The 17,872-nt window shown below is 37.9% G+C and overlaps 1 protein-coding gene and 1 long non-coding RNA gene across 8 annotated transcripts; one reads left to right on the top strand and one right to left on the bottom strand.

Moving 5' to 3' along the window:
• The first annotated feature begins 1,671 nt into the window (after positions 1 to 1,671).
• Positions 1,672 to 17,479, top strand: LOC110069093 (atrial natriuretic peptide receptor 1-like). The gene is made up of 20 exons (XM_089287824.1): positions 1,672 to 2,332; positions 2,693 to 2,970; positions 3,866 to 4,001; positions 5,126 to 5,356; positions 6,346 to 6,436; positions 7,393 to 7,498; positions 8,151 to 8,228; positions 8,392 to 8,469; positions 8,939 to 9,043; positions 9,654 to 9,725; positions 10,285 to 10,453; positions 10,760 to 10,906; positions 12,028 to 12,205; positions 12,337 to 12,477; positions 13,227 to 13,350; positions 13,719 to 13,787; positions 14,796 to 14,970; positions 15,081 to 15,179; positions 15,693 to 15,784; positions 15,903 to 17,479. Exons 1-20 carry the CDS (start codon positions 1,672 to 1,674, stop codon positions 16,008 to 16,010), a joined length of 3,138 nt encoding a protein of 1,045 aa, XP_089143950.1. The 3' UTR covers positions 16,011 to 17,479.
• LOC110069045 (uncharacterized) lies at positions 1,685 to 12,998 on the bottom strand. 7 transcript variants are annotated; one of them, XR_016206659.1, is made up of 6 exons: positions 12,670 to 12,998; positions 10,245 to 10,395; positions 7,991 to 9,037; positions 2,466 to 6,287; positions 2,284 to 2,357; positions 1,685 to 1,810 (listed from the first exon to the last, which is right to left on the bottom strand). It is a non-coding gene; the product is annotated as an uncharacterized LOC110069045 (long non-coding RNA). The 7 variants fall into 7 exon arrangements; XR_016206657.1 differs by having other exon boundaries at positions 1,685 to 2,357; positions 7,991 to 8,549; positions 8,957 to 9,037; positions 12,670 to 12,996; XR_016206656.1 differs by having other exon boundaries at positions 1,685 to 2,357; positions 7,991 to 8,076; positions 8,957 to 9,037; positions 12,670 to 12,993.
• Positions 17,480 to 17,872: the final 393 nt, after the last annotated feature.

Raw genomic sequence — 17,872 nt, 5'->3', positions numbered from 1 at the left:
GTTTCATAGTTTTACCTATCGAAGTTGGCTTTAAAGGGTTTCCATTCACACAAAAAGAGGGCTAACAACGCTTTAAAAAGACTTATTGTGATCTCACAAGGTGCCAAAGGTAAGTTCTTTGAGAAAAGTTTGTTCCGTTACATGCACGATCATTAGCGTCGTACAAAGTTCACCATACTCGAACCTTCATCGTAATTATTTTTCCAAGTCTCGAGCTTGAATGAAATTTTAAATTAATGAACAGAGTCCTTTTTTAAGTGCTAAATTTAATAATTGTCCCTTTTTGTTGCCACAGGTTGTCTATCTACGCCTTCTGGCCAAAGTTTAACAGACTTGTTTACAAGCTTCATACTTCGGGAAGGAAACTCAGGTAAGGTCGAGAATAACTGAATTGGAAAGGTGGAAAAAGAAGTCCTTTTAGAAAGCCATTCTAATATTTCCAAGTCCTTTGAGAAAAGAGAATTTCCAAAGATTCTTGCCAATTATATTAAAGCGCTTTGCTGGCGAAAATGGGGACCGACATTTTGAAAGTCGTGCAAACGTGGCGCGAAACAAGCGAAACAAGCTTACAAAGTTTTGGTGAAGAGAGGAAATCAGCAATCCGATGTCATTTTTTTCCGTTGAGTTGAAGTTGCGGAGCATTCGTCCAGCTGTTTAAAGTTCTGGTAAACGATTTAGTTATCAAAGTTGAGAGATTTTTCTCACTTTCCACAATACAATAATGAATTCTGTCGCTGAAATTGACGGAGCTTTGTCTGGACTTGGCCTACAGACCAAGGACAAATATTTAAGCTTTATAACTTACATGGAAACTAAAAATGCCACTATACACTTTTAACCAAAATCCCTCAATTTTTTTCTCAATTAAATGGTTTTCACAGTACTTCAAGGTAACAAACTTTCAACGTTTCGGAACTCTAACGGAAATTTTTTGCCATCGGATTCCTACACCAGGTTTGGTTCAAAATGCAGACTACCATACAACCTTTCCTGAAGCTCATCCGCTCTTTTGAAAGTCCAAAGCACTGCCAAACTTCATCAAAATCAGCGAGTAGTGTAAAAAGTTATAGCTTTAATTTTTGTAGCCATCTTTGAGCCATTTGTCAAACTAAGCTATCTTCAAAAAATGTTTATATTGCTTAATGAAATGTCACGGGAACAAACGGCAAATTTGAATGAATTTCATCTGTGGGCATGTTCAAGCCTATAAAAAGCTGCAAGTACTTTTAGTGGTCGCACGCTCAACGGGTTTCGTTGCCGTGTAGTAAAAGTTTTGAAACTACTGTACTTCAAAACGATTTCAACATTTGTCTGGTTCATTCATTTGCCTTAAATCACTGAAAACTCCAAAATTCTCACAACTAAAGCAGACGTTTTCAAAGTTCAATCAGAAAAATTACGAGATTTTGATAGTCTTAAAGACAGGAACTGCTTCAATGATTTATCAACGGAATACTGACTGATACACAGTAAAAGACAGACCCGATTTTGTACCACTCGTTGTTTGTTTTTCTTTTCATCCGCATGGTCTCTGCCTCCAAACACGCTCAAACTATTTTGCTGTTGTTCTTTTTGAGAGGTCATTCCATATACTTTTGCTGACCGATTGTTCTGCATGTCCTACTATTCACTTTTCTTTTTTCCAGAAACACACGATCAAATGAAACAAGAATGAAAACGTCACTTCTTCTTGGGTCTATTCTCTGTTTATTTTGTTTGTCTCGTGCAAGAGACATTAAAATGGGGATCTTTCTTCCCTTCACTGGTAGTTGGCCAGGTGGTCCAAAGATGGCATCAGCAATCCTTATTGCTATGGACAAAGTAAACAATGATATTTACTGGCTTCAAGGACATAACCTGACCTACTTAGTTAAAGACAGTAAATGTGAAGCAAGAAGTTCTCTAGCCATTTTGGTAGACTATTATACAGTGGAAAGCCCCAAAGTTGATGTCTTCATTGGTCCTGGCTGTTCTGTGGCATGTATTCCTGGTGCTTACATAGCAGAGCACTGGAACATTCCCATGATATCTTGGGGATGCACTGCCTCAGTGTTATCCGACAAAACCCTGTATCCCTACTTTGTACGCACAGCTGGCACATACACTGGTTTGGGAGAACTCCTAAGAGCCTTTTTAGACCAGTACAAGTGGGATCGCATAGGTATCATGGCCTCAACAGAAACCGTTTTCTCAGAGACTGGCAATTCAGCAAAGGTCACTCTGGAGAAAGATAACAAGTTTCAGGTGCCCTTTTTTGGGAGCTTCGATCCTGGAGCAACTGACCTTTACAAATTAAAATCAATGGTCAGGTCTATGGCAACCAAGGCACGTGGTAAGTCTTGTGACCTAGGGGTAAACTAAAAAAAACAGACTAAATTACCAGTACACACTTTTCGCAGCAAAAACAGTCATATGATCTCTTAGTTTTACCTTTTTAGTCACTTACATTTCATTATTATGATTACCTGAGTTTTATTCCATGTTTTCAACTGGTCAATTAGGGATCAGGTCTTGCATCAATGGGAGTCAGCAAGCAGGTTCAACTCGTTTTTGTCTATATTGCTCATCAACATATTCTACAGCAAAGAAATGTTACCTTTAATGTAATAACACAAATTTGTAACACAAATTTGTCACAAACAATAAGTAAAATGAGGAATGACCCAATTCTCATAACCGGTATTTTCTACAGTGTTTATGCTGCTTTGCTACGGTGATGCTATGAGACGTCTGATGCTTATCTTCAGTGAGCTGGGTCTATTAAATGGAGAGTATGTGGTGGTTGCCTTAGAGACACTCCCAGCCTCATGCGAAGCAGGAGATAGCAGAGATGAAGAGGCTTGTAGGGCCTTTGAAGGAATCATTGATGTTAGTCAGTACATCCCAGATTCACAGGCCTATGAGGATTTTACAACCAGTGTTTACAACAGGATGCCTGAAATGAACTATTCCATGAATGCACCCAACGAGGCAAGTGTCCCAATACTATAAAAAGCTTTGCGAAACATTAAGTGTTTTTTAAATGAAAAGAACGAAGACCCACTGATATTGATCTTCATCTTCTTCTGGATCAAAACAACCACAATATGATCAAGACAAATCCCATTAATTTTGTAGTGGTCTGTCTCTTTGCTCACAGGTCAGCTATAATCTGTCTTGTTTATATCAATACAGAAAAAGAAGAAATTTGTCCAAGATTATCATTCTTTATGATTTCTCTCAAGTCTTGGTGATTTGAACTGATTCAACAATGGGAAGTGAAAATTTAAAGGAATATCAAGGAAATGGACTGATTTCGACATATTAAAATTCAGCTTGGCAGTGAGGCTTAGAGGACACAAACAAAGGAAACTGAATTACATGTCTATTCATTTCTTTTGTTTGTGTCCCCTAGGCCTCACTATCAAGCTGGCCCCAGTTGTTCAAAGGCTGGATAACGCTATCCAGCATATCAATCACTATCCAGTGGATACGTGTTGGCAAAACAAACTACACTATGATAGTGTATCCACTGGATAGTGACTTATCTGGTGGAAAGTGCTATCCACCTTTTGAACAACTGGGGCCTGAATTTTAATATAGCACAAGTGGCCTATTCAGGGGTGCTTGCCACATTTGTCTGTTTCTTTGTTTGCATGTCTATGCTTGGATGAAAGCAGTGCAGTCGCAACTTATGTAAACAATGCTTAAGTTGATGTTACAGTTCTGATGCATTGCCGACTTTCCCTTTGGGAGCATAAGTTGCCTCTTTGAGTGCTATTTGCTTTGTGTTGAAAACAAGCATTTTGAAGACATCTTCAATTCCACCTGGAGCCAGCCGACCTGATACATGAAGATGCTAACTGTGTGCTGCTTTTTCTTCCAGACTAACATCTATGCAGCTTACTTGCATGATGCCATTCTTTTGTATGCTCACGCCCTTAATGAGTCCTTGAGGGAGGGTGTTAACATCACTGCAGGGAAGAATGTTTCTAGGTCAATGATAGGATTGGAATTCCTTGGTAAGTAAACATCTACATTGCACTATATAGGTCACAAATGCACTCATACATACAAAGGAAAGTTAGTTTCAGTTAGGAATAATTATTGTTGTAGATATTTCTTTTTGCAACTCCAAAACTTGCACCTGTTGTGAGTAATATGTTATTCTATATTTATTATATGGCTGTGTCTTTCAAGGACTGGGAACTACCGAATTCCCAGATTTGATTGGCTGAAATCAATATTGAAAGTGGTCTAAATTATCCCATCTAGACTGGCATCTAGACCAGTTACATTTTGCAGTGAAAAAGTTGCAAACTAAAGTGCAAAAATCTTGACTATTTTCTTCCAACAATATTTATTTATGAAAGTGCCAAAAAGCCTGATGAGAAAAAAAGCAAAGAGGACCAGCAAACATTAGCAGAATTAAGTTCAGCTAATCACCTGTTCGCAAGCAAAATGTCAGCCCGTACAAACCAGTAACATTAAACAAATTAAATTGTTCTTGTTTGCCATATGATAAACATCTTATTAACCAAGTTTAGTCGGTCTGTATGGGAGAATCTTTTTTAATTATTATTCACTAGCTTTACAAATTACAAATGTAGTCACTTACGTTACTTACAGTACAATACGGGTACTCACATTATTTACAGTACTAGTACAGTTGCTTACACTGCTTACAATACAATACAATACAATATAATACAATACAATACAGCTACTTACACCACCACTATTAGATACTGCTATTAATACTAAGTACCACTGCTACCACTTTTACAATATTATAATACACTATGGGAGAATCTTGACCTCTGTCGTGTACAGACCTGAATGCGTTCAGTCTGTACTCACAACTTTCGTCAAGATTCTCCAATACAGACCTCCTGCTCAGTCAATAAGAGCTAAGTATTAGTAAATGCACACTCCTGGATGTGGGGAATCATATTTACTTGTTGTCTCATCAAGGCTAAAACTATGTAATGGTGCATTCCTCAAAAAAAAAAAAAAGAAAAAGAAAAAGAAAACAGGAAACCTTAATAAAAAAAGGAACAAACAGCATGATTCAGAACAATCAAAATTACAAAGTAAAGTGACTTTTCCTACAAAGTACTGTAGTTTGGTTTTCAACTGTTTACAGGTGTTTCGGGTCCTGTTGGCATCGACGAAAAGGGAGACCGAGTTGCCTCTTACAGATTACAGTCATTTTTGAAGGGTATGTCAAGTGTAAGGGTAGCCAACTATTTTGGCACAACTGGACAGCTTCAATTGTTGAATCAAACAATCATATGGCCTGGTGGCACAACCGAAATTCCTCTTGGAAGGCCTGCATGTGGTTTTGACAATGAATTCTGCAAGCCTGTAGCAGAAGGTATGAAACAAATCAAATGGATCTATTTCAGCTTTACAATAAGGGGTGACTATTTGTACAATTACTTACTATGCATGCAATTCGTGTTACTCATTTCACTATTTTTTCGGTACAGTACATAATCTCCCTGGCATTGAACTTTCTGGTGCCCTTCCCCTCCCCCAAGCCCATGCCACATAAAATTACGGTTCACATGATTCAAAGCTGTTTTTGTTGGGAAGAAAAATTCTTACAATGAAAAAGCTCAATTTTACAAATTCCATGTTGTCACGCATCTGTTCAGTAATAGATCACAGATGACATCAAGATGCAAAAACGTGGCACACAAGCCACTAGGCTAGTGTGTCACTGATGTTCTTGTCACATTTTGATGTCATCTGTGATCTATTATTGAACAGACATGTGGCAACATGGAATACAGGGTTCATACCCTTTTTCAGAAACAAATGTCTGAACCAGGACTCAGATTGATTTTTCAAGGACTCTTAAATTCACATTAACCCTTTCACTCCCAAGATCTCGATGTTAATTCTCCTTACTGTCTGCCATACATTTCATATTTTTTGCTTCAGTTTAACAGATTTCCAGAACTTTCCAGTCCTGGAAAATACCACAATAAAATTCTAGGACTTTCCAGGTTTTCCAGGACCCGTACGAACTCTTTATATAAAAGACACACAAAAAAATGTTTATGCTGTCATGCATCTATACATCTGTCCTCAAATAGATCATACTTTCTTAACAATTTTGGCTTTTGAAACCCTCCTCTCCCTTGGAATTTCTGTTAACCTTCCTTGGGGTGGGTATGGATATTTTCTGGAACTGCACACTGGCCAACTGTTGGTAACTTGTCAGGAGCCTGTAAGTTATTCTGTAGATCAGCAGCCTTTGATCGACAGTCAGTTAAGCAGAGCTAATCTTCAGAATATGCCTGTTCATCACATTATAACCAAAATAAACAAACAAAAATGATGCTTTCATCATCCTAGAGGACGATCCTACATGGCCATATATCTTGGCAGGAAGCCTTGTCTTTGTGCTGATTGTTTCAATTCTGGTTGGATTTTTATTGTGGCAGAGGTGAGAATAGTAAACTTTGAGACACTATACTATTTAAAGAAGTGGTAATCTCAAGACAAAGTGATAAAAGCAATCCATAATTTACGCCAAAGAGTTTTGGTAAAGGACATTAGGGCCATTTATATGAGAAAAATAAGCCGTGGCCTACATACAACACGAACTGGACCATTTATGCGAGCATGGCTTATTAAAGATGCAAAGTGCTCATATAAATGGTTCGCGGCTTATTTGTGGTCTCACTTTTGTGTTGGTTGTCATAGCATTCACAGAATTGTGTGAGCTGTTGCGTAAGTGCGGGAAAAATTGTGCTTGCACAGTCTGAGTTTGCATCTTACGTAAGCTGCAAACAAGCCGTGATACCATTTATACAAGTGATTTCACATCCTATATAAGCCCCATGCTTATTTAAGCCAAGCTTGAAACACTAGTATTACACAAGTCGTGGCTTATGTTATCCATGGCTCATGTAAGACATGAACTGGCTAAAATGTACCATTTATACGGTAAGTTCGTGTCTTATGTAAGCCTTATGTAAGCCCACTTAAGTAAGCTGCGGCTTATTTTCCTTGTATAAATGGCCCTATTGTATCTGAGATTTTCCATGGGTACAGTTAACTCCTGTTAACGTAAACCCCAGGAAACCAGAATTGTGCACTAACTCGAACTAAAATTGATTCCCTTAAACTTGAACCCTCAATAACTCAAACCTCTCACTAACTGTAATGCTCAGGTCATATTCTTTAAACATGTTTGTTTTCAAGATTTAGATAAATGGAATCCCTCTCATTCTGTTATTTTGCTACATTTTGTTTAAATCCCATCAGGATTGTTGATTTGCTGTGTTCTCTAAGTATCATTCCACTTTTAGTGCTTCTCTGGAATCAACCGGATTGAAGCCAGATTGAAAGAGTATGTTCACCATTTTTGTTTGTCCCATTTATTTTATTTTCTGACAGAAAACAAGCTTTTGAGGCAGCTTTATTAGCTCAAACATGGAAAATAAAATATGAAGACATCAAATGGCCAAAGAATAAAGGAAAGTTAGGAAGTAGGAAGAGCATGGTTAGTTGAAAAACTTGCTACATCTGCATCATTCACTTAAGACACTACTTTGATTAGAAAAAAAAAGTTCAAAGTGGGAAAATCTCCCAATTAGAAAATGGGAAATGAACTTGTAAATAATTAATGGTTGTTATCAGTAAATGTTCCTTACATTTGCTGTACTAGACATGAAAAGGCCTAATGTAATGTAAATTTCCAGACCTGGGGCCCGTTTCTCGAAGTCCTCGGAAAATTTTTGAGCCCAAAAAACCATTTTTAGTTAACCAGTGTTCAAAGACAAAGAAGTGTATGTGCCTAAAACTTCTTGTACGGAATGAAACCTCTGTTTCTATTAAGAATATGTGAATAAATCAGCCCTGTAGTCATAATGTTTGAGATTTTGCTATGGCTTTCTGGGTGCGAAAAATTTTTGGGACTTTCGAGAAACGGGCCCCTGATGTTTCTTTTGAATGGCTAATTTCTGTTGCATTTATAGCAATAATACACACTGACCACTTTCTCTACTGGCTTAAGTCAATGTGGGTATCACTGATTAACAGCATGTGGAGTGACCATCTATGAGTGACTCTACGTAATGTCTAAAAGAGAGTGTTAAAAATTAATTCCATTAATTTGCTTGTTTGATGTCTTTAAAATGTGACTTTCTTTATAGGTAAGCATGGCTGGAAGTGAACGTGGATCAATGGAAGAGCTACGAGGGCAAATTTTTACAGTCCTTGGGATTTATGAGGTGAATATCTTATTACACAACTATGATGCATTAAATTTATAAAACATGCAAAACCACTTAATAAATGGGCACCTGCAATAGTTAACTATCAACTGCTGACCAATGTACTATATTTTTAGGATATTTTCATTAGGTAAAACAACTTCTCTTGAAATTTATATAGGGCAACTCAGTGGCAGTTAAAAAGTTACAGAAGGCAAAAGTTGTTCTGGAACGTGATGTGTTGTTGGAGCTAAAGGAAGTAAGATTGATTGCATAAATTTTGTTTGATTATTTGCTATTTACAATACATGCATTTGTGACCAGCACCATGTAATTGACCTGAAAGGAGAAACGTCCAAATAGTCTGTTTTGAAGTCTTTGTACAGTTAGGAGTATTCAGAAAGCAAATTCAAAGCTGTTCAAAAAAGGTTGGGGATGTAGAGAACTGCCCAGAGGCCCTTCTATTTGCTCTGAAAATGTTTTCGCCTTTTGAGCCTCACTTGTATTTTTGAGGCATAAGGGGGAGAGCAGTTGCTTCCTGGGCCTCATCTGTAGGTTTGCAACTGAATGGTACATAAACAATCTGACCAAATTGCCTCATTTTTTATGAATGCTCTAAACTGCTCAGTTGCAGCACATTGCTTACTCAAAAGAGTAAAAGCTAGTTTTACTAACAGAGAAGTAATGTATTAATCTTATTAATACATATACATGTATATTTTTGGAAGATGAAAGATCTCACCCACCAGAATATCAACACCTTTATCGGTGCTTGTGTTGAGCCTGGTAACATTTGCATCTTAAGCCAGTACTGTGCCAAAGGAAGTCTACAGGTAACATAAAATTACAGAAATATGAATTGAAGTACTGAAGTACCAGTACATTACTTATTTACATTCATGATGTGTCTCCTTTTCCAAATATATATATATAAATGTAACATAGCTGAATTGCTTAACAATTTGGGTGTGCATTCCTTACTTAGTATGATCCGTTTTGTAGGGCTCAATCTACAGAAAAGAATTATAATATCTAGCTGGAAAATTTCATAATAGGCCTATTTGCATTAAAACAAACACATCAACTTTATCTAGAGATCTCAATGTTACTTGTTTTGACACTGAAAGTAATGAAGTGGATATTGCATTACTTGACTAAAGCTACTAGGAAAAAGATGGTCTTTATCATGCTGTAACTCCGTAACAAGGACAGTGATCTCCCAACCCCAACCCACATTTTCAATTGTATTTTTTTTTTTTTTGGCCTTTTGTCTTTTTTTAAGGGAAGGGGTTAGTTAATTAGTTTGCTTGTTTGTTTGTTTTTTATTTCTGACAACACTTGGCCTGATTACCTGGAAGTACAGCAAGAGTTTAAAAAAAATCTGAATGAGCATAAATGTCCTGAACTGTATTTATGATCCAATTTATGTCTCATATTTTGCAGGATGTGTTACATAATGACAGCCTGAAATTGGATTGGATGTTTCAAATGTCTATTTCATCTGACATTGCAAGAGTATGTATATCTGACTGTATAAATAATCCTCCGTAGGAAAAAAGATGGTGACTTGTACATTTACCCATAGTTCTTAGCGCACGAAAACCTTAACAATGTTCATAAAAACACACAGAAACATTATACAATCTTCAAACCTAGGCTACTTAATGTCCTTAGTACAGAGATGTATATTGTAATAATTTGGTTTTCTTCATGCCTTTTAGTCTGTGTTAGGTTTGCAAGGCCTTGTGGTAAAATGTACATCTGCCATCTTTTTTCCTACGGTGGATTGGTGTCAGTCATCTTCAGTTGTATTTCATTGCTAGCTGGAGTGTGCAATCCCTTATTTAATACAAACAATCAATCTCTTATTGTCAAAAGAATAAAAGTGCATCTGGCAGTAAAGTGGTAGTCTATTTCACACAATACTGTCAGTTTCCATTGGTAAAGGAATCTTAATACATACATGTTCACTTAGATGCCATCACTAATTGCAGTAATTTATTCATTCAAAAACAATAATCCTGAAATACTTACTTGTGATCAAAGAAAATATGTTTCAATTTCCCCCCAACAGGGCATGCACTTCTTGCAGAATAGTCCAGTTCAGATTCATGGCAACTTGAAATCTTCAAACGTACTCATTGACAGTCGCTGGACATGCAAAGTAACTGATCATGGACTGTTTCTGTTCAAAGAGGGACAAGAGGTTGATGTGGAAGCAGGAACAGAAGCCAAGTATTATGGTAACTTATAATTTTCTGAAAGTTTTATGTTGTTGACTTAATGTTAAGAGTACCATTTTTGCTTTAAGGGCGGTGCCTACTAAATACAAAGGTTTTTGCGCCAGATTAGGACCATGAGGAAAAAGTAGATCTTTGCAAGGACTATTGGAATCCACAAAGAAAAATGGGGGTAGCCACGCATTTTTTTGAGATAATTAGCCTTGAATCTCAACAAAATTATGGAACAACCCAGCCCAGGAGCTCCGCTTTTAGGCTTGCTAGATGTATTATATTTGTTTTGATTAATATTGATTCCCTTCTTTGCAGACAGCCTTTGGACAGCACCAGAACACATCTTTAATGAACAATTTCCCCGATCACAGGCTGGAGATGTCTTCAGTTATGGAATTATACTTTCCGAAATTGTAACTCGTGGTCTACCATATGGCATGTTTGAAGATCTGTCAGCTAGAAGTATGTGTTGACTTTAGTGCTTGTTACTATTCTCTCTCAAGCTATCATAATCAAAGAATGTCAAGACTTAATTGAGAGTTTGCGCTATCAGATCCAATACTAGAACTGTTACTTACAAACATTAGTCACATGTGAAGACTAGCTTACAATTCCATGAATTTTAAGAAATATATATCATCCTTTCTGACTTGCTTTTGAAATAAAGTTAGTATATTATGTTGCGTCTGTAAACTGGAAATGTGCTTTTAAGGTGGCTTACTACAGTTTTGATGGATTATAACAGCCCAACTTCTAACTCTTTTGAAAAATGTTCCAAGATGTTTCTTCTCTCTCTATTTACTGTTTATTTAAGTCTTTTATCATTCTATGTGAAACTTGAACAAACGTCAACAAATGGTCAACATAAACGACCAAGTACTTAAGGAGAGACTGGGCACTAGCAGGTTAAATCTAGTTTTTCTCAAAATCTACCCATATGACCCCACCTCAAAATTTCAGGAATAAGAAATTGGCTCTGAGTCAACTTTCATGCAAAGTAAAATAAAAATCTGTACGACAGATTTTTCGCAAACTAAGAAAATGTGAAATCAAAAATAGCTCAAAAGCTGTCTTACAGATTTTTAAAATATTTTGGCTCTAAACGTGATTCACCCCTACAAATCAACTGTGAAAATTTCATCATAGGTTGTACAGTGGGTTTTCGAGCAATCCTCAATCAAAGATTGGATTTTACAACCTTGGATGAGAATTGAATTGCGCATGCTCCAATATTTAAGCACACACTCATGTGACACCGTGTATCATGTGCGAGAAAGCAAGAGTAATTTAGAGCTCTTTTACCAGTTGTTTATCGAGTTTTTATGTCATTTTTTTGGCCCTAGGCTTAAACACATGTTAAAACGCAGTTTGAAACTATTGCTACGTATACCAAATTGATTTAACGCCTTTCAAGTGCTGAAGTGGTTTTCGTTTCTTCTTAGGGTTGCTTGTGTCATTTGTGCACACGTAATTAATACTGACGTCTGGCAAGCAATCATAGCGCATGCTACTAGTCTCTGAAAAACTGTAGTGAGCCACCTTAAACGTCTTTACTGAATTGTGTGAATGTATGCTCTTTATAGGTGTTATTGGTCGAGTTCAAAAAGGAGAGACTCCATCTTTCCGTCCTCGCATTACAAAAGACATTGTAGGACACGCTCTGTATGTTGACATGATGAAACAGTGCTGGGATCAAGACCCACATGCAAGGCCCAAGTTTACAGACTGTATTAAATATCTTAAGCAGATGAACAAAGGAAAGTAAGTTGACTAAAAACCCAGTTTGTGTAAATTTATATTTCCATAATAGAGCACTCCCTATTTCATGTTGACAACATCAGAAATGCTTTTGTTGTACGTTGTATTTTCTTTTGGGGGGGGGGTTCTACTAGGGACTTCAATATTATGGATACTATGATCACCATGATGGAGAAGTACACCGATCACTTGGAAGACATTGTTGCCGAGAGAACCTCAGAGCTCGCCGCTGAAAAGGCAAAGACTGATGAGCTATTGTACAGGATGTTACCAAGGTATCGAGGTTACGTTGCGTCCCGTACGGTGATAGTAAAAGAGCAAACATTCTCCTTGGTTGATTAACCTAGGTCTAAGGAACTGACCAGCCCGGCCCGCCGCTGTATTTTTTTCATTTGTTTCAGTAGAAGAATTAGCGGAATTAGCTTGCAGCGACTTACATATTTTGCAGTACAGAGTCTACATCTTACCTCACAAGAACAACATTTGCCTCGGCGATTAAGCTGAACAGATTGAATTTAGCTCCCCCAAATCACCGATGATATCTTTTCTTCATAATATTTAGACTGTGTACATACTCCTCTACAAACTTCGTTGTAAGGCGCCATCTTGCAAGGCGATATTTCAACCCAGTCCCTAATAGCCTCTTGCACGCGTTCCGTTAGACTGGTTAGTTGGGGCGCAGCGCGGAAAACAGCGCGCGAAAATATAAAAAAAGTCCGGCGCTTCCTCTCACCGCACTTTTTTTAATTGTTGTTTGCTTTTTCGCGCGCTGATTTTCACGCTGCGCCCCAACTAACTGAGCGCCTGGAAGAGGCTAAGTCCCCGAGCGACTTCGTAATACGAAAGTGCGCTAAAAAGGAAAAAAAAACCTATATATTTCAATTTCGATTGTCTTGTACAATTCTCAATTTGATTAGCGGAAATACTTGGTAGCTTTTAAATCAAGCTCAAGTTTGTTTTCCTTTCTTTCTTTCTTTTTTTTTCTCTATTTATTAATTTACTCTTTTTTCTTGTACGATCACAGATCTGTAGCAGAGGAGTTAAAGAGAGGACAGCCAGTCACTGCTGAAACCTTTGACTCCGCTTCATTATTCTTTAGTGACCTCGTTGGATTCACAAAGCTCGCATCTGAAAGTACTCCTTTACAGGTAGCATTCATTGTTTCAGTGTGTAGCTAGTATGTATTTTCTGATTAATTTTCAAATGACACAAAACAAAACCACTGTCAGCAACGTTCCTATAGAAGCTGAAAGCTTTCTTTACTTCTCTTTCTTTTCTTTTTTTTTCTTTCCTTTCCTTTTCTTTCCTTTCCTTTTCTTTTCTTTTCTTTTCTTTTCTTTTCTTTTCTTTTCTTTTCTTTTCTTTTCTTTTCTTTTCTTTTCTTTTCTTTTTTTTTCTTATTCCTTTCTCTTTTTTGACAAGTACTAAACCTGGCCAGAGTTAAGGCTTGTTTTGGGATTCCCTCAATATTATCACTCAGATATTTAAGTGCTATTTTCTTGTATTGTCCTAATAGGTTGTCGATTTATTAAACGATTTGTACACTTGCTTTGACGAGATCATTGACATGCATGATGTATACAAGGTAAGATTCAAATTTTAATGCGTGAATTTCACGTTAAGTAATGGTAATAGGACTGAGTGGAGTCCAATTCGGTCTGTTATCATAAGAGTGATAGCAAAATCGGATGACCGCTCAGCGGGAGGCCGATTTGTTTATCACGAGTATGATTACAGACCGAATTGGACGACACGAAGTCTTATTACCAATTAATCATAAAAATTACAATTTCCGAGAAAAGAAGAATAGCCAAGTTATGAAAGAAAGGGAAAACTTGCATTAAAATATCTACAAAGGAGATGTAAACATTCTAAGGCCACCGCGCCTCCTACCGGCAATTAGGAGCCAAAAACACAAAAGCAAGCGCGCGCGCACGCGCACTTAACTACAACTTTGAATGTGATTGGCTTATTGAACTGTCCGGTAACAGACTGTCCAATAACAAACTGTCCGATAACAACTTGGCAAGTGAATTAGTGGAAAATAGGAGTTTTTTTAAACCAATCAATCGCGGAAATTGTAATTTTCATTCGGAAAAACATTCTTCCCTCAATGCGAAGCGTCAAGTAAGCTTTTCACCATAGCGGTAGACATGAAATTCGCCAGTCTGGAGCTTTTTTCGTCTTTTTTCTTGGTACGGCGTGCGTCAGGTTGTCTGGAATTTCCTACTACATGATGCAAGCAAATGCTCATTGGAACAAACTGCAAAAGTGCGTAAATGCTACACTTTGATGGCTATTATTGCAGTTTCCAGAGGTATGAAATACAGCCACAATGTCAATTCTACCTTGTATTGACATTTTCCACTTGTTTGGTGCCTTTTAGGGTAGGAGAGAAGAGGCGAGAACATTTGGCCTTTTCAAGGGAACAAAGCTCTAGACAATGAAATTATACTTTCTAGGTTGAATACAGGAATAATTTCCATCGCAAATAGGATTTCATTGATACGGAACAAACTTTTTGTCTACACAACCCTAGCAGTGCCCTTCGCGTGATGAGAAATCTTTATTTTTTCTCTCGTTTCAAATGAAGGTGGAGACAATTGGCGATGCCTACATGGTGGCTTCTGGATTGCCAAACAGAAATGGTATCAGACACGCTGGGGAGATCAGTAACATGTCTCTTGATCTGCTTTCAGCGATGACATCTTTTAAGATCAGGCATGTTCCAGGAAAGCAGCTGCAACTAAGAATTGGGATCCATACAGGTTGGTTCACATGCCTGTCAATACATGCATCTCACTGAACTTCTAGTTAGTTTTAGAAAAACCAAGTTCTGGACAAATAGTTAACACTGCTAACTGCTTAATGTTTTCAGGCCCTGTTGTTGCTGGGGTTGTAGGTCTCAAAATGCCGCGGTATTGTCTTTTTGGTGACACAGTTAACTATGCTAATCGAATGGAATCCTCTGGTTTGGGTAAGCGGTTGTTTGAATTTCTGAGCCATCTACCAGAAATCCATTTTGCATTTGACATTTCAGTGGACTAATTAAAAAGATATATATCACAATAACTGCCCGAAGAAAGATAAGCTTGATAAAGTGCAACTGTTGCCAAGGTTTAAAATAATATGGGATTGTTTGCTAACGGATTGATGCCATCAGATCATTGTAAGACTGAAAAAGAGTGGTAGTGTTGATCTACCAAAGAGGAAGTAATGGAAATGTTGGAAACTCTTGCCAGTCACCTTACAACACTGCCACTATGGACAAGCGCAATTTAGCTCACAACTCTTAGTTTTTTAAGTCCTAAATTAGGAATCACTGGTTGCTTGACTCTTTGTGAAAACGGTTTTTTGGCTTTTTCAACGAAAAAGGGCGCCTTTCTGAAAGCTCTTTCCGGCTGTTGCTTTTCCTCTGCGGTTTAGCCGTTAGGCTATGGTGTGTCGGTGATATGCAACCCCATTGATTAAAACGTTTTCAATCTTTCAGCTCTCTGCATTCACGTGAGCCCTGAATGCAGAGAAGTTCTTGAACAGCTTGGCGGGTATATCTTGGAAGAACGAGGATTTGTGGAAATGAAGGTGGGAAACTTTAGTAATTGTACTTCTCTTTCCGATGACCGCCTGTTCTTTCGTTTACCTGATTACTATAGTTTTATTGCAAACATCCAATTAACCAAGCTGTTTATTTAACTTCCAGGGCAAGGGGAGTATCCTAACTTATTTCTTAAAAGGACGAGAAGGTTTTGACAAGCCTCTTCCAGATCTAAGTCTACAAGCGGGCATGGAGGAGCACAGTTTTAAGTAACTGTCCTTAAGTGGTTTTATTTCTCAAGGCGAGACCTGCGTGTTTAGTGCAAATATAAACACTTTGAGGATATTTGGCCTTTGGAATTTTTTATCTCTACCACATAAACTGAAAAAAAACCCTGACTTATCTATTTAGTGCTTGATCTTTGAGGTTTGGTTTCTTAGGTGTCTTGTCCGTATTTTAGACAGAGAAAAAGTCAATTATGAACGCTATAACGCTATAGCTTTGATAGCCAGTTTTCGTTCTAGGTTTTTCCTAGTCTATGTCACTGTTTCTGCCTGTCGTCTTGGATTACTTTGGGAGAGTTTTTGCGAAAACTACACAGCTAAAAGGGAAAATATTTCCCGCCGCACGTCCGCGCTTCTTGGTCCCCCAAAATACTTCACTTGACTTACAGGCAGCCGGTCACTGAAAGTAGCGGGACGAGCGATAAATGCACACATGTCTACACCAGATAGAAAGACAGCTAAGTTTCAGTTTTTATTGCGCTCATTTTCTAAACCACTTGTTGGGTCCGTCGGAAGACAAAGTAAGCATGAAATGCACTTTCCTGGAAGTCACTGAGCTGAAGTTTGCTCGCATGACTTACATTCTCATTTCGCCGTTCTTGCCCGGCAATTTTAATTAACGGAGTACACGCCAATCTTAAGCTTTCGGTTGTTTGTATGTAAAGATCAAAGTTCCTTGGATCTAAAAAAGAAAATGGCAAAAGAGACTCGTTCTCTCGACTACGCCAACTTTCGCAGTTCTTCAAAAACTACACAGGAACTCGTTCACAGGGCCGTCCGCAACTGTCCCGTTCACTAAGATCATAGACATTCAGATTTTTTGGCCAGTCAGACTGGATTCGCAATTCTAGTTACGCTGGTTGTACATCAATATCGAAGACTGAGTCAAAAACAGGCTAAGTTGGTCTAGGCTAATTAGCTTTTGTTTGGGTAAGATCCTAGCTCTCACGCAATATACTGAAAAGTAGACCCGTTCAGACCCGTTTAAGTTCATTGTTTAGTGTTTTGAGTCGCCGCTGCTTGTGGTCTTTCATATCTTTTGGCTTACATTCATAATTTATTTCACTACTAGATATAGTCACTTAGGCATTTAACTTTTACATTAATTGTATTTTGTGACAGGTTCTGTTTCGACATTAGAGAGGTAAAGCATGACGTTAACGGCAGACGGCAAACGGCGAAGATAACCTCTGATTTTGAGTTCTTTTCTTCTAATCTGTAAATAAAGCACACAAAAATGGAATAACGTCTCCTACTATTCATTGCAAATACAAAAATAATTTCACACTACTGTACACACAGCTGAAGAGAGAGGGGAAAAGTTTCATTTTTGCCGTTTGCCGTTTGCCGTAAACGTCATGCTTAACCTCTCTAATGTAAATGGATTTTTTAAATACTTAAAAAAGGTTGTAAAAAATTGTGAATATTACAAAGTTTTAATAAACATTGGACTTTGAAGGAATGTTTATATATTCAAGTTCTCAAAGTCGCTATTCCCTTTTAGCCGATAGGGGCTTATTTTTAGCGCGAGGAAAAAATGGCCATGGACATGCTGGAGAGGCGAGATTCTAGCCGACTAAGATTTCACTAATTCAACGCTCGTTTTCTTCCCCAAAATAACCATTCGTTGATCTCTAACTAAAACCGTGCCGAGACACCATCGGCCAGAGAATGATTGCGAGAAAAATCTCCCAATTTTCATTCCTCCGATCCCCTCCCAGGCCCTACCGGCCTTCCTTGTGCCTTTTGTGTTTTCCCTATATTGATCTCGATCCTATGTGATCGTTTTACTCCAAAGTGTGCACTTGTCGGTCCGGGGATCGACCATGCACGCTTCAACTGCTCGATACT

This window comes from Orbicella faveolata, unplaced genomic scaffold (genome assembly GCF_042242905.1).
Source record: "Orbicella faveolata isolate gen_17 unplaced genomic scaffold, um_ofav_v1 contig_15, whole genome shotgun sequence".
NCBI lineage: Eukaryota > Metazoa > Cnidaria > Anthozoa > Scleractinia > Merulinidae > Orbicella > Orbicella faveolata.
This window is presented reverse-complemented; position numbering and strand designations above follow the sequence as displayed.

What these genes read in the sequence shown, in the direction of transcription:
- LOC110069093 (XM_089287824.1), top strand. Translation starts at nt 1,672, where the DNA reads ATGAAAACGTCACTTCTTCTTGGGTCTATTCTCTGTTTATTTTGTTTG. An exon ending in TGTTGTTGGAGCTAAAGGAA is followed by an intron (nt 8,470 to 8,938) that starts GTAAGATTGATT and finishes TATTTTTGGAAG; the next exon opens with ATGAAAGATCTCACCCACCA. An exon ending in CTGAAAGTACTCCTTTACAG is followed by an intron (nt 13,351 to 13,718) that starts GTAGCATTCATT and finishes TTGTCCTAATAG; the next exon opens with GTTGTCGATTTATTAAACGA.